This window comes from Ptychodera flava, chromosome 10, assembly GCF_041260155.1.
Source record: "Ptychodera flava strain L36383 chromosome 10, AS_Pfla_20210202, whole genome shotgun sequence".
NCBI classification, from domain to species: Eukaryota; Metazoa; Hemichordata; class Enteropneusta; family Ptychoderidae; genus Ptychodera; species Ptychodera flava.
The window spans coordinates 38,763,603-38,782,973 of NC_091937.1; the positions used below are offsets into that span (position 1 = coordinate 38,763,603).

The 19,371-nt window shown below is 40.2% G+C and overlaps 1 protein-coding gene across 5 annotated transcripts in view; it reads right to left on the bottom strand.

The window, feature by feature from the left end:
• Positions 1-7,309: 7,309 nt before the first annotated feature.
• Positions 7,310-19,371, bottom strand: part of LOC139142724 (probable methyltransferase-like protein 24) — a 40,504-nt gene continuing 28,442 nt past the window's right edge. For all 5 annotated transcript variants that reach the window (XM_070712828.1, XM_070712827.1, XM_070712826.1 and 2 more), the window contains 4 exons: positions 15,617-15,727; positions 13,749-13,906; positions 13,013-13,247; positions 7,310-12,430 (listed from right to left, as the gene is read on the bottom strand). In XM_070712828.1, the coding sequence (XP_070568929.1) occupies positions 12,104-12,430; positions 13,013-13,247; positions 13,749-13,906; positions 15,617-15,727 (831 nt within the window). In that variant the 3' untranslated portion in view covers positions 7,310-12,103. The remainder of the gene's footprint in view (positions 12,431-13,012; positions 13,248-13,748; positions 13,907-15,616; positions 15,728-19,371) is intronic.

The following is a 19,371-nucleotide window of genomic DNA, read 5'->3' on the forward strand; positions in this document are numbered from 1 at the left end:
GTCTTTCAATTTAAAGGGAAACAGTCATCGGATCTGCGCCTATGCAAGTTTTTTGTTTACAAACATGTATTTCGTGCATGTTATCTACATCCACCTCATTATCATAGCTGCAACGTTTAAATTATAGGATGTAGATTATGACAGACATGTTTTAACTTTCATCAATCGCCATCGCACCTTGGATACAGTGTTTACATGGGTCGTATGGGCCCATCATAGACAGTACCCCCCTCTACTGTCTATGGTCCCATGCGACCTTTGAGCGCAGTTCCGACGACTGTATCCCTTTGAAGGCGCGTACCATTGTAATCACTGAACAGTATTTCCTTTTTTACCTGAAGGTGAATGTATTGACACTGTTGCCATTAGCAAAGCTACCTTCAAAGCCTGTGTAATCATCCTTCAAATATGCAAAACTGTACTCATGCTAAGAAAACGGAAACCAATTAAGGTAGTATGTTCCTCGAAAGTGAATGACTTAAACTTCTGCTCTAATTTTCCTAAATGAAACATTCAACCATTCTCTTACCAAATCAGCAATAGAAGTTAGTGTTAACCATGCAAAGTTTAGAACTACTGAAATTACCAAACATTTTGTGATACTTGAAATTCAAAATGGCAACCATCCCTGTGTTAACTTTATGGAGAAAAATTAAATTTTGGATTTTTCAAAAAGCTAAGATCGTAAAAAGTTTTCGTTTCTCCAAGAGTGTTAAAATGAGCCCCCTCAAGTGGTAGAACAGAAAAGAATTCTAGAAATTTGAGAGTGAATATCTATCTCAGAGGGGTGTTCTGAAAATATTAATCTCTTGGATTAAACACACCTCATCAATCGATGTACTCAAACTCTGGTGTCTGACAAAGGGAGGGGTTCAATGAACTCTATTTACATTTTCGTTTGTACAGCGAGATGTCGATGTATATGTAAATGAGAGTTCACTGAGGTATAACACCAGGTAGTATAGAACATCTCCAAGCAGAACTGCTCAATACATGTTTATTTTTTCTGTGCATGCATCCCAAATAAATAAATGATAATTTGGGGAGGGGAAACTTGAAAAATTTTGATCATATAGATTGGGAACTTTTTGAGGGTATTTAAAGGGGTTCAGGAAAAAAAATAAGATTTCAATCATGATTCATCCAGCCCCCACACCCCTCACCATTTTTCGTGAAGGTATCCTTATTGGTGCAGAATATGGTGAAAAACCCATTCTGTAACAGAATAAGATGACAATAGTGCTCAACATCCTATCATGGGCTGAAAATGTTGTCCTTCACCTAATTACAATGTCTACAAGGGTTCCATCGACATCGAAAACACATATTAGGCGCTAACTATTTTCTTAAGCTCACGAGTCTTTTACATCTTAAACTTAATTGAACAAGTATTGCTGAAGGTTAGAAAACTCACACTCAGCTACTGCTTTCCTAACTTTCTATCCTAGTTTGTAACCAAAGCATTCCATGTTGCAGTGAACAAATCTTGGAAATAATGAAAGAAGTTTAGACAGTAAACAAAAACAACGGGGTAACTCTGGGTCATCATTCTTGCAAGTCTACTCTGGAGTAAAAAAGTTTTACGGATTATACTTTGCAGTTTATGTAGCGATTAATTTGGGGAAAATATTGAGCTGCAGCCCAACTGCAGCCCAACTTTTGGAAATTTGTGCGCTCCGGCGGCATTTTTCCGGAGGCGCGGACAAGAGCGCCCGCACACGTTCGGGTCCTCGACTACTTGCATTGAGAGGGACAACATTTTCTGACGCTATCTCGTCACCTCACAGTACACATCCTAGTCTGGCAGAGACCCTGCGATTCACGTTCTTCCCTGTTGGAACACGCGCGCGCCCTTCAGAGACGCGACGCGAATCCCAGGGTCTGGACGTTCTTGCAAGCGACCGGTCGGATTTCTGCCTGATCCGGGTACTTTATAGAACTCCACACATCCGTTAATCAAAACAAGAATGACAGGTAGCATAGCCAAATAAAATGAAAAATGAAAAATAAAAACATACCGCGTATATAGGTCTACCGGCTACTAGTATATATTCTCTTCGTTCAGTTAGATAGGTGTTTCTTTTGACGTCACTACCCTTATGAATATTCATATACTTGCAAGAACCGACAGTCGCTGTGTCTGGCAGCGCGTGCTCACAGCTGCATAGCGTAGCCTTCGAATGCAGGCCCATCATGGGCGCGCACAAAACGAGGCACAGCGACTGTGGAGAGTCTATACACATCCATGAAACTTATAACGGGTTTATCACATATCTTTCACATCTTAATATGGAGTTGAACAAGAATGTCGGCTTGTCCGAAAATTCAAACTTAGGTACTACTTTCCTAGCTGGCTATTTTCTAAGGTAACAATTCACAGCTCAAAACTGAGAACAAATATCTGCAAGGGTTCCGTAGGCATTGAAACACATATTGGGAACTAAAACTATTTTCTTACGATATGTGTCTTTTAGATCTTAAACTCAAATTAAACAAGTATTGCTGCAAGTTAGAAAAATCAAATCCAGGTACTTCTTTCCTGACGGATTATCTTCGTTTGTTACCAAAGCACTCCGCATGGCAGAGATTTCACCATTATTGGAAGAAGCTAGCTTAGACAAGACGCAAAAACTAAACAAAACAACAAACAAGTGTCAGCACTTGGGATCGACATTGGTTCACAAAAAATAATATGAGGTTATTACGAAAATATCGCAAAGGATGCACGAGGACATTGGCGCAGCGTATCGCCCGACGCGAAGCGGAGGGCGATGCGAGGCGCCAATGTCCGAGTGCATCCTTTGCAGTATTTTCGTAATAACCTTATTACCGTACTCGTCCGAGTATAAGCCCCTGCTCGTGTATAAGCCCCCCCCTACTGATTTTAGAGGATTTTAGAAAATGCATTACATCCGTGTATAAGCCCCTACCCTAGTGTAACTCAAATACAGAAAGGTTAGGAGAGTATATTTGGTCATTTAACTTGGTAAAATTAATTTTAGATAATAAAGAAACCATTAAAAGATGTTAAAACAATGGGAAACTGGAGTTCCCTTGACAATATCGTATGAAAATGACACGTTTTTCCAGTACTATCTTGATTATTTGACCCTACTCACCCCCGTCGCCTAAATAGAATAGTCTCACTCACGTCCGCCATTGTTTATTTTCATTCACGGCCACGATGTTTTCATGCTTGAAACGTGCAGCTTCTTTTGTTTGAAGCAATTATCCTTTCATTTGTGAAGACTTTTCCTGGTGACTATTACAATTTTCACTGCTATGTTGTTGTTTTCACAAGATGTAGACTGTTTGATATTGGAATATTGAGTTGCCTTTCCGTGTGGGCAATGCATGCCTGTTCACAATCACATTACTGTTGATCAGCAGCATACATGACGTCTTTGTTTCAAGTTTGGGTTTTTTTTCGACGCTGAAATTTCACCAAAATGTCACTTCTGTATTCAGAGATTGTACAATCAATTTCTTTGGATGTGTAAGTCGATTTTGAAAGCGATAGAAAGATCGAGTGGTGTTGAAAAAAATCGTGCATAAAATTAGCATAAATTAAGCGTCCATGCCAGATAACATGGGGTTGCTCGAGTATAAGCCCCTCCCCTAGTTTTACCGCTGTTTAGTGTTGCCGAACCGGGGGCTTATACTCGGACGAGTACGGTATTATACATCTTACATTCCTGATCGGGGCATCAAAATGTCGGAGTAGTGACCGTTTCCGTGCTATGTCAACAATTTTTCTTCCGATTTTATCGCGCCAGTGTGGAACGCTACCTCGGAAGCGCTTCTGCAAGTTTTGGAGTGTGTGCACTACACACACATACGTACGTACAGAGCGCGCGCGAGACTTGTTCTGGCACTCGTCCAAGTGGTCCCTTGAAACCGTTCTACAGTGAACGCGCTGATACAGCCGCAGGGAATGGGGCGCCTTGAAACCGTGCCATACGGAACGGACGCGAGTTCCGTACGGCTTTTTTAGCGCACGCTGCTAAATTCTATTGTTCTCGATGGTAGATGTATAATAATCAACCTTACAAGTTCACTGAAGTTAAGAAGTTTTACACATATCATGCTTCGCTGTTTCTGTCCCGATTAATTTGGAGAAATACTCAGCTGATGCCCGGTTGTTTCTTAGTTAAATGTCTCCTGGAAAGAATTATAAATATAATATTGTTTGAGTGGAATAAATAAAGTCTATAGGGCCTACCTAAGTTTCTGAGGATTTTCATGCAAAAAAGATCTGCTTGGTGGCTATATATTGAGAAGATGACATTTGCATGCTTGAATATCAGCTAACTCTGCAAAGCAGGGTTATTTATTTGAATTTCGAGAGAGAGAAAAAAAAGGGAAGGTGCGGCCCCTATGGAAAATTTATGCGCTCCGGCGGCTTTTTTCCGAGTCCCGGTGGCAGGGACAAGAGCGCCCGCACACTGTCGGGTCCTCGTCTCTGCTTCCTTGAGAGCGACAGCATTTTCAAACGTTATCTCGTCACCTCACTCTACTCATCCCCGGGAGCATAAAACTGGTTTTTTCAGGTATCTTTCACATCTTAATATCAAGATCAGCAAGAATGTCTGCATGTCGGAAAACTCAAACTCCGGTACTGCTTTCCTCACGGCAGCTGTCACGGGCTATCTTCGTTTGTAATCAAAGCACTCCGCATTGTAGTGAACAAATCGCCACAAAGGTTCCAACGATATTGGGAGAAGCATGGACAGGGCACAGAAAGGAAAAACAGTTCAAATATATGCCTGGATATAAGCTGAATCTGCAAAGCAACTTATTTCAAGAGAAGAACTGAAAAAATCAGACACTCTGGGAAATTGTGGCGGCACACGGTCGGGTTTTTGGTCCCGATTAATTTTGGAGAAAATGTTAAAGCGATACCCGATCGTTTCTTAGCTAAATGCCTTCTTGAAATAATGTAATATTGTTATCTTTTGAGGATTAGATTCTACCTACGCATGGAGGCGTTTCATCCAAAACTTTATTTTGACCTGCTATTGAGATAACGTCAATTATATGCCTAAATATCAGCTTAATGTGCAAAGCAGGTTTATTTATTTTAATTTCAAGACAAAAGACGGAAAAAATTTCACAAGTCGGAAATTTGTGCTGTCCGACGGCGTAAAGTTTTTTCCGCGGGGGGAGGGGGGTGCACACGATCGGGTCCTCGATTCTTATTGCTTGAGAGGACAATATTTTCTAACTTTATCTCGTCACCTCACTCTACACATCAATGGATGCATAAAACTGTTTTATAACGTATCTTTGACATCTTAATATCAAGTTGAAGTAGACATGCATATGGTATAATTGGCCTCTACCCAGTGAAACAGAATACCTCTTGCTAGTTTTGATGTAGATGATAAGTCGATACAAGGATTGGGTTAGACATTCATCGTGATTGGATAAGAAATTGTAATGGGTTATGCCGTGAAGAGGTCGGATGATACAATCCATGTTGATGGAGATCATGATTCCGGTACGAGATCGGCTTCCCACAGCAAATATTTTGGGTTACAATTGGTATATCAGAAAAGAATTTTAAGAATTTGTGAGTTCAATTATCTCAGACTCTCCAAGGCGCATTCTACCTTAAGGTATACTGTCAACTGTTCCAATTTTACCACAGTTACCATAGAAAGAGAAAATCTAACCAATATATTTTAAGCGGATGGCAGCTTTTTAAAAACAGCGCCCTCACATTGGCATTTTGAATACTAATGAACGCCCCTTTGACCATATATAGGTGACTTGACTGTATACCTATAAGCACAGACAAATAGAGAGACAGACTAGCGATGGGTATTGTTCAAGGTGTGAAGCGGTTACATAAGCCCTCCATGTACGCCTCGCCTGAGGTAGCTCTCAAGTCTCTTTTCCGAAGAGTGCCGACCATGCATCCTTCGGTAGTTTCCGGATTTTCGCCAATTTTTAAGCGAAAGTATGTTTGGCAAAAATTGTGTTGTTGTTTTCGTTTGCTGAGCGGAATTGGCTTGCTGGCGAAAACGGGACAGTTGTGAGCTTCAGGGAGGTGAGTTATACCATTTTGAAATTCCTCTCACATTTTTATGAATATATTATGAGTGTGTTTGAACCAAATTTGAAAGTCTTTTATCGATACTGTCTAGTTTTACTCAATGGTTTACGGTCAGCCATATCGTCTTTTATAAGTTCTTCATGGAAGGACATGTTTATGAAACTGCTTGCGTGTTATGTTTTCATTGGCGTGTAGCAGTGTTTCTGCCCCTAGAGCACACAAACTAAGTATGGTTGCTGCGCGACTGGCAGCAAGATGCCATCTCGTCCTAGTTTTCGCATAATTTTGTGCAATTCTCCAAACCGTTTAACACCTGTGAAGCTCATTTTAATATGAAAAGACCATAGTTTATCGAGACGACCATGGATCAAACAGCGTGCCGCATTGCAAGTCTGTCTTTCTATTTGTCTGTGCTATAAGGTAGAACTCGCCTCGGGCACAGATATTCGGACTGTCAAATTTCTACCATTCTTTTCTGATCTACCACTTGTGGGGCTCATTTTGAAGCTGTTGGGGAAAGAAAACCTTTCACGGTTTTAGTTTTTCAAAAATCTTACATTTAAATTTTTCCCCATAGAGTTAACACAGGGATAGTGGCCAATTTGAATTTCAAATATCGGGCAATTTGTTTCGCTAGTTTCAAACCTTGCACGGTGATCCCCAATTTTTTTAATTATTTGGTAAGAAGATGATTGAAAATTTCATTCAGGAAAATTTAAGGGAAAGTTTAAGTCTTTCACTTTCGAGGCGCATACTACCTTAAACTGTAAAATATCCAATATAAATAGTTCACAGATCCATCTATTATCGCTACCTCGATGTCTTAATTGTTATAGTTCTTAGACTCAAGGCACCACATCCGCAACACAGTGACCTACATCTCTGACAAGGACCTTACATCATCAAATCACTTTCCCTCTTGCTCGGTAAGACTTTGTTGCAGAAAATACAAGTTATATCTAACTTTATTCGGTGATGGAAGGGATAGGTTGCAAATTGTAGCTGATGATAAGAAACAGACGAGTTTAAGAATACTTACCTTGAAGTCATCATACATCTTTTTTAGATTTTCAGACTTCAGCATCAAAAAGTATATATGTATAGCTCATCAGTTTATGATACTTACCAGAAAGAATTTGAAATGTAGCTGTTCTCCAAAGTGAAGTAAATTGCAAAGTTTCCTAAAAGGAGCCTGCATCTCCTAATATTGTATTCTGAAAACAATCAGGAATAATACACCAATCTGACACATTATTTGCATAGAATTTGATTTTATTTTGTTTTTATTTTGTAAATAGCTTATGATATTCAGAAAGTTAGCCCGTCAGGGTGGTACATAATCTTCTTAAATAGTTCAACAACTTGAAGTCAGTTATCGATGATAAACTTACAAACGTCCAAAAACTGTTCGATGTCACGTTAAAGCTTCCATCGAAAGGTATTACATCTCACAGGGTAAATGTTTTGCAGAAGAGATTGCTACAGAATGCAAAGTATTCAGCATATACAGTGGCTGGATTCGCATGGATATCATAATTTCGACCCTCCTCATCGTGAAAGAAACACGGACGGAATTCATGCGCCATGAAAATAGATTTCACGGACTCCAAACATCTGTAAAATCTTTATCTCACTTTATGTCGATCAATATTAAAGCACATAAATTAGAATTCAGTATTGTGTTAAGAAAACAGAAAATGAGATTTCCCCAAGTGTATCGATATTGAGAATGGTGGTCATTTTCAATGCATTTATATTAAAAAATTCAAAATATTCGTAAATTTGACACAATTCACTATATTAATCGAAAAGCGTGCATTATGACCCCTGATTTTTATTCTTGATTTTAAGAGAAAAATGGTTTACATCTTGCTTGAGTAAATAATATGCGAGAGTTTAGAACTGTTGTTGCCGAGTATGAGTGCCAACTGCTTTTATATCACTGAATACGATGTTCCACGCTTTTTTCCAATGCAAAATCACAGAGCCACTTCGAAAAGTCAGCAAATGGAATAAACTCATTACGTTTAATATTACCAAAGTAATCAAATATAAAATTAATTTGGTAGAAAAGCAGCTTTATGTACCTCATATATCAGTAATGAATGTAGAACCCCACAATAGTAACCTGTTGATGACGTACCGAGTCGCATTGTCTCGTCTTGACGACAACTGACCCGGAACTATCAATAAGACGCGCAGCAGTGATTCAAATATATTCATTCCCGTGTAATGCCGAAAATTGTTCTACATGCTATTATCTGGTATGGAATTTAAAGGGTGGTGGTCGTCGAAACGGCGCACGTGCAACTTTCTTGTTTACAAACATTGTATTTCATGCACTATATATAGATGCATCATGTCAAAATAGCAACATTTAAATTTTACAATGTACATTAAGACAACATGTTTTACCTTTCATCAATCACCAACGTAGCTTGGATACAGTGTTTATATCGGTCGTAGGGGTCCCTAGCGACCTTTCAGCGCCGTTCCGACGACCACCGCCCTTTAAGCATATGATAAAATTGTATTTACAATCTGTACCAAAGAAACATTCGACATGAAAATTACGTGAGACAGGCACGTGATAAATAATACAGTTTAGCCCCTGAAAGGGACTATGTACTGTCGAAGCAGAAGATCATTTGCTCTGTAGATGTTGGGCAAAAGACACCTGCACTCGAGCACGCATAGTCCCTTGTTGGTGCTAAAATATACTATAATTGATGATGGCACATCCAGGGCTTGACAATTTTTTTTCCAGTTCACTTGTCCGTCGGACAAGTGGATTTTCAATTTCACTTGTCCTCTCAAAAATTTTACTTGTCCTCCATTTGTAATAATCAAGACCAAATTGCTTGCGACGAAGTCCGTAGCGGCTTTCAGGGCTTTCTTATCTTGGTAATTTTCGCCGATGTTGACGCCGATTTTTTTCAAAAGTTTACATTGAAGTAGGCCTGCGTATGGTCTGTGTGTTTCCGGCGTCATACGGCCTCCACCACAAGAGGCCGTATAACGCCAGGAACTCACAGACCTGTACGCAGAGCTAACATTGAATTTGAAGGTACATATCTTACATCGGCTTCCTGTTTTTGGCAAACATAAATGCCGTCGTAAAAAGATTGGTCAGTTTCTGTCGCTGGTCGTCGTCATTCGGTTCACGCATTGCGAGTGCATGCGATCAGATTGTTGGCAAGTGAAACCGTACTATCGGGCTCAGCGGGACCCACAAAATTTCCACAATCATTGTCGTCGTCACGATCTCATCTGCGATGCGCCAAACAGTCCAAATGCGGTTGACTAAACTCGTGAGACCTTATCGATTCAACGCGAAACATGTCGTATCTGTCAAGAAAAGCATTTCGCTTGGTTTGGTCATGGAGGTAGTCTCTTCCTACCTCCATGCTTTGGCAATGGTGGGGTATTTGAGACACGACGTACTGAACATTTTGGAACCGTCATATTTCAACCAAGGCCACTGTGCTTTCCAAATTCCATTTCGGCAGATAACGTCTACGGCGTTTTTCCTCATCATAACGCTTATGTTTAGATCTTTTGTCAGAAACATCGATCATCACATCGAGTCGTCGATGCGCCGTCGTAAATCATCACAATGTCGTTTCTCAGAGTTACACAATGCCCATCGTCGTAAACTACGTGCCTCTTTACGGCAACAACATTGCTTGGTTTTTGCGTAGGTCTGCGGAGCGGAAATTACGCTCTGGCTCGCGAAAATGCACAATGCCTTGTTTGCATTAGTGGAAATATTACCGTAAAATACTCATATTTACAGCGATCACTCCACAAACTATCTGCCAACAATGTTCGTCTACCTCGCGAGGCCGCATAAATGATTTTGAAGTACAGCACGGTCGATTGCCAATAAGCACTATGGCATTGGGTTTTGCAATTTTTTACCTAATTTGTTGGGGCGGAGCAGTCAGCATACAACAAAGAAATGCTGTTTACGCCAAGTTTTAAGCAACTTTTTAATTGGACGATGAAACAATTTCATGTCGATCATCGAAAAATTGCAACATTGTGTGAGTCGGCAAATGAATCGCGGAAGAACGTCACAATTGTATCTAAAAAAGTCAGTGATTGACATTTATTTTGTGTGAACGACAACGCAAATCGGGCGACACCGCAACTTAGGTTCGCGTTGATTGCGCCAGAAGTTGTATAAACAACTTGTCCGGCGGGCGACCAGATTTTATTTTTGACTTGCCCGAACGTAAATTTCACTTGTCCCGGGCGTCGGGCGATAGGAATTGTCAAGCCCTGACATCTGTGATATAATAAACGTTTTGTGAGCATACTTGGTATTATTTTCTTCCATTTCCGAAAAGAAAAACTGGTTACAATTTGGTTGTTGTTAAACACCACACACGCACACACTGGAAAAATCTTTACTTATATTCTTGGGTACTCATATAAGATGATGTATTATATCATCGTCGACAACATTACTGAATTTTATCCAGAACCAGACTTTGCCTGTCAACAACTACATATCACATGGTGCATTGCGAGTCATGGTTAGTACTAGTTCTTCGTATTTCCACGCACTTTGGAAAAGAAGAAACATACTTGTCTTACGGAACAATGATAATGAAATTTTAACCAAACGTTACAGCTATTGTTCCTTGCAGAACGTCCTAGAACGCCTTTACAGTTCCTTTCAAAGTTAATGCAATGGAATAGGATGGTCGACTTGAAATCGAAATCGAAATAAAATTGTTTCAGAGCGTAATACATGGCAAAATGATAATGTACCACACTGACGGGCAAAGAACCATATGGAAATGTTTTGCTGCAGAAAATGGTGAAAACGCTCGAAAAATACAATGTAACATTCTTTTTAACACCATAACAAGGTTCAAAGTCAACCACATGCTGCATCGGAGATTATCTATCTAGCTTCAATCACGCATGCGTCTCTCACATGCAAAGATTGCACTGATCAATAACCATTTCTGTTTTCCTTTCGCGTTCTGTAAATATTGATCACGAAGTTTTTTTGAATATTTTGATTTGTTGAAAGCTTTCGATAGATATCGTTTCATTTCGCTCTCTGTGTTCGTCTCTCGTTTTTTATAGCACCGTATCTGTAATAATAATAACAACAATAGGCAGAAAACGATAGTGGGCAAACGTTTGTTTAGATAAATGCAAAATTCTGTTTACTGACAAGTCGCAGAGTTTAAAAATCGTTACTTACAAACTGCATCGTGTAGTTCTGTCTCTCTCGGTCAATCTTTTACACAGCGCGCAGACTCGAAGCACTTTAACCACTAATTTCTATATGAAGTACACTCAATCAAATAGACCATGGGAACAGATTCAATCGTCGATTATCATCTGTTCATGACCTCTGACCTCATGGAGGCACACTTTTATCTTATCCATATTTGGAATGTCATGTTCGATGAGTTCATCGGATCAACGAGACGGCCTGACATCCAACCGAATTGAAGAAATGCAGTAGCAGTGACGTTAGTTGTCGAACTAACGTGGGGCATCGTTTACTGGACGATGTGCAAAAGTGGTTGGTTCAAGAACTGAAGTACCGGCCACTTCTTACAAAAGCTGGGAATGGTAGGTATGCAACGCTTTCAGACTCTAAAGGTGGGTCTTTGAAATGTTCAGCTCAGAGACATTGCACTTTTCCAAACATCAGCTGGCTGTTCCAATGATATTATGACATTATGCATCTATTTTAGAAAACTGCACCTTGTCACCACGTCCCATGTGTGAAAGGTTCCAGCAAAATGTGCCCCGGTGGGGTAAACCATTCTGTCTCGCATATTTTAGCGCTAACATCTTGGTAAAAAGACAACCGAAACATATTTTAAACTGAAGCAAAATATTGCCGCTTATGGATAAACGCTCACCTGCCTTAGCCTAAAATTGTTCTGGTAATATTGCAGTACAAAATATAGAAACAAGTGATGCGCAAACAGGACAGAAACTATAAACCAAGCTACCAGTAGGCCTCATACTTTATACAAATTATTCAAGTCGGGATTGGTCACAGTACTGCTATCTCAGGCCGCCATTCCACTGTGTGTTCAGCCAACTGAGCGTGTAACAGCAACTGGCGTTGAACTGGTCTTTCCCCAGAAACCTTTGCGGCAACACATCGTCCCTGGTGACCGAGTACAGCTTGAATCCGCTGCCTTCTAGCCGTTTCAATATGCTGTACCAGTATCTGACGATGCTGGCGTCGGAGCCAGTCACTTCAAATCCGCTCCAGTGTACGTACACTTTAACAAGGAGCTGGTGTATTCTCTTGACGGTGCCGTCTGTCACGATATTTTCCAAAACCTTCCACTCAGAGCTCCCTAGGTCAGCGCGAAGAATGTCAACCTGGCAAGAACCACAAAATACTTATCAGAATCATAGACAATAAATAAAACCGACGGAAATGTAAAGTTTAAAGAACTGAAAGCGCAAACTGCATATGTTTCATGACATTGAAATCTTGCAAAATTGATGTGTTTTAAAATTTTCTTTCGTTTCCTAACAGCTGACTATGAACACAACACTTACTAGTTTGTCTCACTGACAGCAAGATCCATTATCTTATGTGTATACCATTTTACCCTTGCAGGCCTAAGAAGGGCCAGTCATACAATGTATTGAATCACTTATGATTGCGATGTTAGCAGGCTGTTTTAAGGACACTTAGTCGAGGATTTATCAAATACACCACTATAAAGGGAAAAAAGACCTATAGTGTAGATCTAAAGGTGAAGACAAGGATTAATAGATTTCGGACGATGTAAGTGAATTCATAGATGGATTGTCATGGTTACCTATCCCATTCCTTTACAACTAAAGCCGTTCATGAAAATAATCTTGCATCTGAAGTCAAAGGATAGCGTTGAAACTATCGGAATTATTTTCAAAAGATAAACGAACAAGATGACACAATGTATTATTTCTGACCTGTTGGTGACCCAGATCATCCATTATGCCTATAAGTCTACGCGTTCTCCACTGGCCACTTTGATGGCGGGATAACATACTGTCCTTCCAGTCTAAGCTTGTATGATGTACAACCAACTGACCATGGTCAGCAACCGCTGACTGACTGGCTATCTTCCGCGATGGCACAAATGCGTGTACTTCGCATCCGAGCTCAGACATGCCCATGTCGAACCCCCTGTCGTTTAGGTCCGTCCTGTAGGGCATTGAGAATGATAAGTATTATGTCGCTTTCTGATTTAGTGAGCACCTACAGTATTAGGCCCTACATGGTTGATAGTCATGAGGGCTACAGTGCTTGTTGTCTACCCCGAGGGACTGTACGTTACCAGAAATACAGTGCTATTTGCGGAGTCAGGAGGAAATAGTGATGTGTTTGGTAAAGCACGGCCACTAGCGGTAATAAAGTGGTGCTCGCTATGGCCCGTATAAAGACTAGGCACTAGATGTTTTTAATTTTGCAACGCCATGTTCCTTTTCGACTAAAATTTCCAAAAATGTCCAACTATTTTCTAAAAAGCTGAGTTATAAAGAGTGTGTAATAATATACTTGTAGCAATACAGCAGTATTGGAAGGCTATGATGGAGGGAAGTTTTGTGCTTGGCACGAAAAGGGTGGCACTACGACATAGTTTTGAATCGTTTGCTTATGACCATAATTGTGAATTTCTTTTCTCGGTTTGATTGCAGTACTCACCCGAATGAATAAACAAGGCACTGGATGTCCTCCCAGTGACCTTGAAATGCTGTGACCTTCATCTTGGGATCAAAGCAAACTCTCCAGTGCCAGGTGGCGTTCTTCGCATCATCTGGACGGTATTCTTTCCCGACCTCGCGAACATCTCTACATCGTACCTGAAATGGGAGGGAAAATGTTTTCAATTTAAGGTAGAATGCGCCTCTGGGACAGATATTCAGACTCGCACACTTTATCAATTCTTTTCTGATCTACCACTTGTGGGGGTTCATTTTAAAGCCATTTGAGTAAGAAAAACTTTCACCGTCTTAGTTTTTTGAAAATCGAAATTTTTTAGTTTTCTCCATAGAGATAACACAGTAATGGCGGCCATTTTGAATTTCAAATATCAGTAAATTTTGGGTAATTTGTTTCACTGGTACCAAAATTTGCCCGGTGACCCCCGATGTTTATACTTGATTTTGAAAGAGAATGGTTGAAAAATTCCTTAAGGAAAATTTGAGCAAAAGTTTAAGTCTTTTACTTCTGAGGAGCATACTACCTTAAATACATTAATATCTCATTAACCAGCCAGATATCGCTTTTAAAATGAAGTCGTTACATCTGATCGCAAAGGGGAATTTCTCATATCAACGCAGATATGATGCTGTGTCATAACCATGCATCCCCCTCCCCACTACGAAAATTGTAACTACACTTTCCCGCCTAAATTGTATAACTACAAATTCCCGCATAAAATTGTAATAGCAAACATAATTTGAACAACAAATGATATGATCTTTCACTTTACCGAGCAAAATGAATCTTTCAAGTGCATGTTTTCTAATAAAATAATGTAATTGCAAAACACAGTGTGGGTTCATTAAAGTCAACTTGGATGATCACTTTGCATGTTCTGCTCACTATGACTGAAATGTTTTGGTAGGAAGATGGCATTTTTGTACAGCTGGTTCTTCCTTGAAGACTGTATCGCTGGGTTTTCAACGGGGATAGCATGGAACAGCCGTTTCATCTTATAACATCGCGACCTCTCCATTTCAACAAGGATTTGAAACAGTTGTTCATGTCGATCTGAAGATTTTAATTAATGACCGACATCTGGGCGCTTGCTCCATAGGAAGCAAGGAGTTCAAGCGACAACAGACATTGGTAGTCAAGTATGGAACATGCAAATATGCTTCAAATACTCCATGAAGCCATTTCAATTCCACCTGAGAAGGAGTATAAGAATCGTCTCATCCAAAAGACTGAAAGCTTCATATTATCCGTTCGAGTAAAATTAGGGTGCAACTTTGCCGCCATGATATCCTGCAAGCGACTGTAGAACATGACACATGACGTCATCAAAACAAGATGGCAAATTAAGGCACCTTTCCATTTACTTGGGACGGGAGTTTTCTTGTATGTACCTGACCAATTTTCACTTTCAGTCTAGCAAGTTAAACGTTACAGTTGACTTTGTTGCACACAACTGCTTCAAGTTGGAAGAATACGATTTCCATACCCTGCATTGGCCGGAGGAGTTTCAGTTCGACAGGGTTTTACTACAAGTATGCTTCCTTCATTAAAAATATATGCATTGCATCACCATGGCTCCTTTTAGGTAATAAGGTGCAAAGAACACATAATATGACACATGGGTTACCCGTGCGCAATGTGAAACTCAGCCGAGCAACGTTTTTTTGTTCTTGACAAGCGCCACCATGCGTTCGGTTGGGTGCTTTGTACGTGAACGAGCTCGCTCACGGTTTCTAATCAGATTATCTGGAATTTACTTTTACATTTGTAAATACGTGCAGGAAATATTTGTACTGTACATCGGATGACCGTGAATTTTTTTAATCCCCTATTTTACTGTTACGTGTTACCTGCGGAGTGTTGATGTAAGTCAGGAACCTGTTTGCTTCGTCTTGCAGCGATTGGCTAGAACTTGACCAGGGTTGCAATACCAGAACATCGATGCTCTTCAACTCTCGACCCTGAAATACGCAATGAAGAACAAAAATAATTGTTGTTATTTTAGTTTTCAAGTTTTCGTTGTACGTAACAGTTAGACGTGCCAAGTGTTCACCTGTGCTAAAAATCAACATGCTTTGAGCCAATCATATATGTCAAAAATCCATGAGCCAATAAGTAGATGAATACAAAAAACAGCGTTAAGCATAAACACAAATATCGGTTCGCGTAAGCTGTGGTTTTTAAAGTTCCTTTACATTTGTAAAAGCTTCTAAATTTAGACTCTTACATAAATGTGCACCAGACACTTCTTAGTGAATATCCTTTCATGGGAGCTTTTCCCGACCGCAGTGTCCGAAACAATAGATTTTTTTTCTACTATCTGTGCTAAAACCTGTAGGAGAGAGGCATCCCACCAAACACCAGCTGCTCCTGATGATAACTGCCAGCGCCTCAGAATAACACCCTTACATCTGGAGGTACTTAAATTGCTATGCCGCATCGCACCCATTTATCAGACGGTGGTCTAGAAATGAAATGAGTTTCCAGGCAAAGTTATCTGGAACAACTGACAAAGCGATTGTATGAAGAAGGTCAACATGCCACAATGCCGGGAACAAATAAATCCAGCAAATCTGTGCGACTGTGCAATCATGAAAGTGTAATTATTTCCTAAGGGACTTCACATACGTCAGAATTGTCAACGTGGGTAAACACATCGCAGTCTTGGGAACACTGAAAATACTTCAGAACGTCACAAGTACAATAGATTCTTATCTAGTCTATCTGTCTGTACATTTTGACTAATTGAGGAGATTTTACAGAAAGGTCACGCAGATCCTATGGAGATGACCATTTGTCTAATAGTGGAAAATGTTATGAGAGGAAGTCAAACATTGTCTTCAATTCATTCCATTGAAACGGTTGTAGACGCTGTATAGCATGTGAATATCGGTGCAAACCCATCCTCCACGAATTTCACAAAGCTGCAATGGCACGGAGAATGCATCCCGCTTTCACGTTTTGTAACGATAGCAACAAATCTATAATCACCTGTACTGCTATCAGAGAAACATCGCTGTATTTGAATTGGACTCCACAGACAGAGTTATTGACAACTGAGAAACGTACTGTTTAATCTTCAACATTTGATTTATGTTCCAAATTGACAATCGTTTTTGTGTATTGGAAAGCTTTCCCAAGGTATTAATGCCACTAGATAATCTTATCAAACAACCTCTGCAAGTCGTTAATGGTTGCACGTTCACTGGATGAAGTCGGTAAAGTTCTCCGAAGAATGACTTTTAGTTAGTCTGCAGACAGTCCCCCTTGCCTCTTTTCTATGTCTCTTCAGAGAGGTACAATGATAGGACTGAGACTGCAATAGACCACGATCTAAGAACTGGTGGATTTGTCGACAGCCGAGTGCGCTCACTTTGAATGTCTAAGCCTACAGGGTGGCGAAGTTAAATAAACGAAACACTGCACAAGAAGCTGATGACACTCTGCAACTTAAAGTTTCCAACACTTTTTTCAAATTTCTACAGTATGGTGGTTGTCCATTTTACCGGACCGTACACTGTCCTTCTAAAGCATTTGTTCGGTTAGCACGGTTCGAAATTTCTCAGGGCAAAATATAGACAAAGGTGTACGACGTCAGAGGTACATTTTGCCTCATGCGTAGGAGTGTAAAGCCTATACAATGACTTTGAAATCAAAAGACTGCGAAAGATGGTGAGGGCTGAGCGACAGCAAAATTTACGATTGGGCCATCAAGCGAGACACTGCCGACGACGCCAAAAGACATATATCTGTCTGTCTCTCAGTGACCAGACTCGGCCTTTTTCTTCCGTCTTGTTTTCTAACTACAAGACATGACCAGGATAATTGAGAAAGAACGAAGTCCTAGTGATAACCCCAGACGAAACCAATCAAATATGAATTATAAGCACAGAACCGCCAATTAGCACGTGAATTATAACGTTATCACGACCTTAGAATGACCTGCAACCACCTCGGGTTATCCATTGAACACTTACGACGTAACCTTTGACCCTAGCACGCCGGATGAATGGTGAATCAATATTTGTTAGACAAAGTTCAGTTTCCTACTGCAAGTGTGACAAAGTTTAACGCCTTTCTATAAAATCAACTCTTAGGGTTAATGGTGTTGCATTCTCAGGACATCTAAGAGTAGGCAATATTGTCGTAAACAGGGGTGTGAGTAACGCGAAAGTTGCGTGGGCTGACACTGGACACGCGCTGTTCGAATGAGATCTTATCTGTTCAATGTTTTGTGGCGTCTACTTGTAATCGTCTGGAGTAAGTATGGATGAAATTAAACGCCATAGTGGAACTCGAACACTACATGCAACGCAGCCTCCAAGAATGATTTAGAAACTATTTCAGTTTCACGATGACCTCTCTACTCCATTCAGTTGGATAACCGCTGTTCTCCAGTAAAAGTAAAAACTGTCCAGCAAACCATATTGACATCTGGCCCTCCAAAGGGAAGGCAAATGCACTTGCATGGTGCTGTCGAGTCTTAAATTTCTAATATACTTTTAAGGTCTTTCGAATATCGACGACTACATTGAGCCTTACGGGTGTTTTCACAAAGTGGCTACTAGGCTTGGTATAAAATATGAGAATGTTATCATGTAAGCACAAAGGTCGGACTTGTTGTCAAAGGTAGATTATTTGTTGTCTGACGTGTTGTTTGTGATCATGACATGCTGCTTCGACTATTAAATGTTCCGACCATTACAATCGACGAGTTGCAGCTGCCTATGCAGGAATACGGTCCGTGAAATCAGAGAGCGCTCTGCAATCAGAACCTCATAGTTTGCTCGTAGTGCTGGTGTATACATACATACATACATACATACACAGACATACAAACATACCGTATACACATAGATACATACACACACATATATACATATACATATACATACACACATATATATATATATATATATATATATATATATATATATATATATATATATATACATGTATATATATATATAATCGATCAAGAGATAGGTCTTTCATCCATTCATACACACAAACATACATGTATGCATGGGTATGCTAGGGAGGAGAGAGGGTAAAGATGACTCGGAGGAAGAAGACGGGCAAATTGATATTCACAACGGCAATCAGAATCCATAGCGACGATTTTAAACAAATTTGAAAGTGCAAATATTTATTAAACGAAATTCGACGACATCGAGCATTTCAAGATGGAGGAAAACCTTGCGACAAAACAGGAAATCGTCGACTTTACTATCACCAGAAACAGAAAGGGACTTTGACAAGGTCAGACAGGTTGTCTGGGCTTTCCAGCGGCGGCTGGGGTTTCGCTGCAGGCTAGGGAAGTCCACATATTCGCAAAATGATTAATAGCTCGCTTACAAACACGTACAGTCTTGCTAAGACTGCTAAAGATAACCCTGACAAGAATACAGGTAGGGGTCTGGCTTTTTGAAATGACAATGTACTTGCAAATTCTCATGAGACCAACGAGGGAGATGAGAGACGGGAAACTTCACTGCAACGTTAACACGACTGGTATACTATATACATAAATACGGCGATACCAAACATCTTTCCTTCTTCGAACGAATAAGATGTCAGAAAATACACATGTAATAGCGTAGGC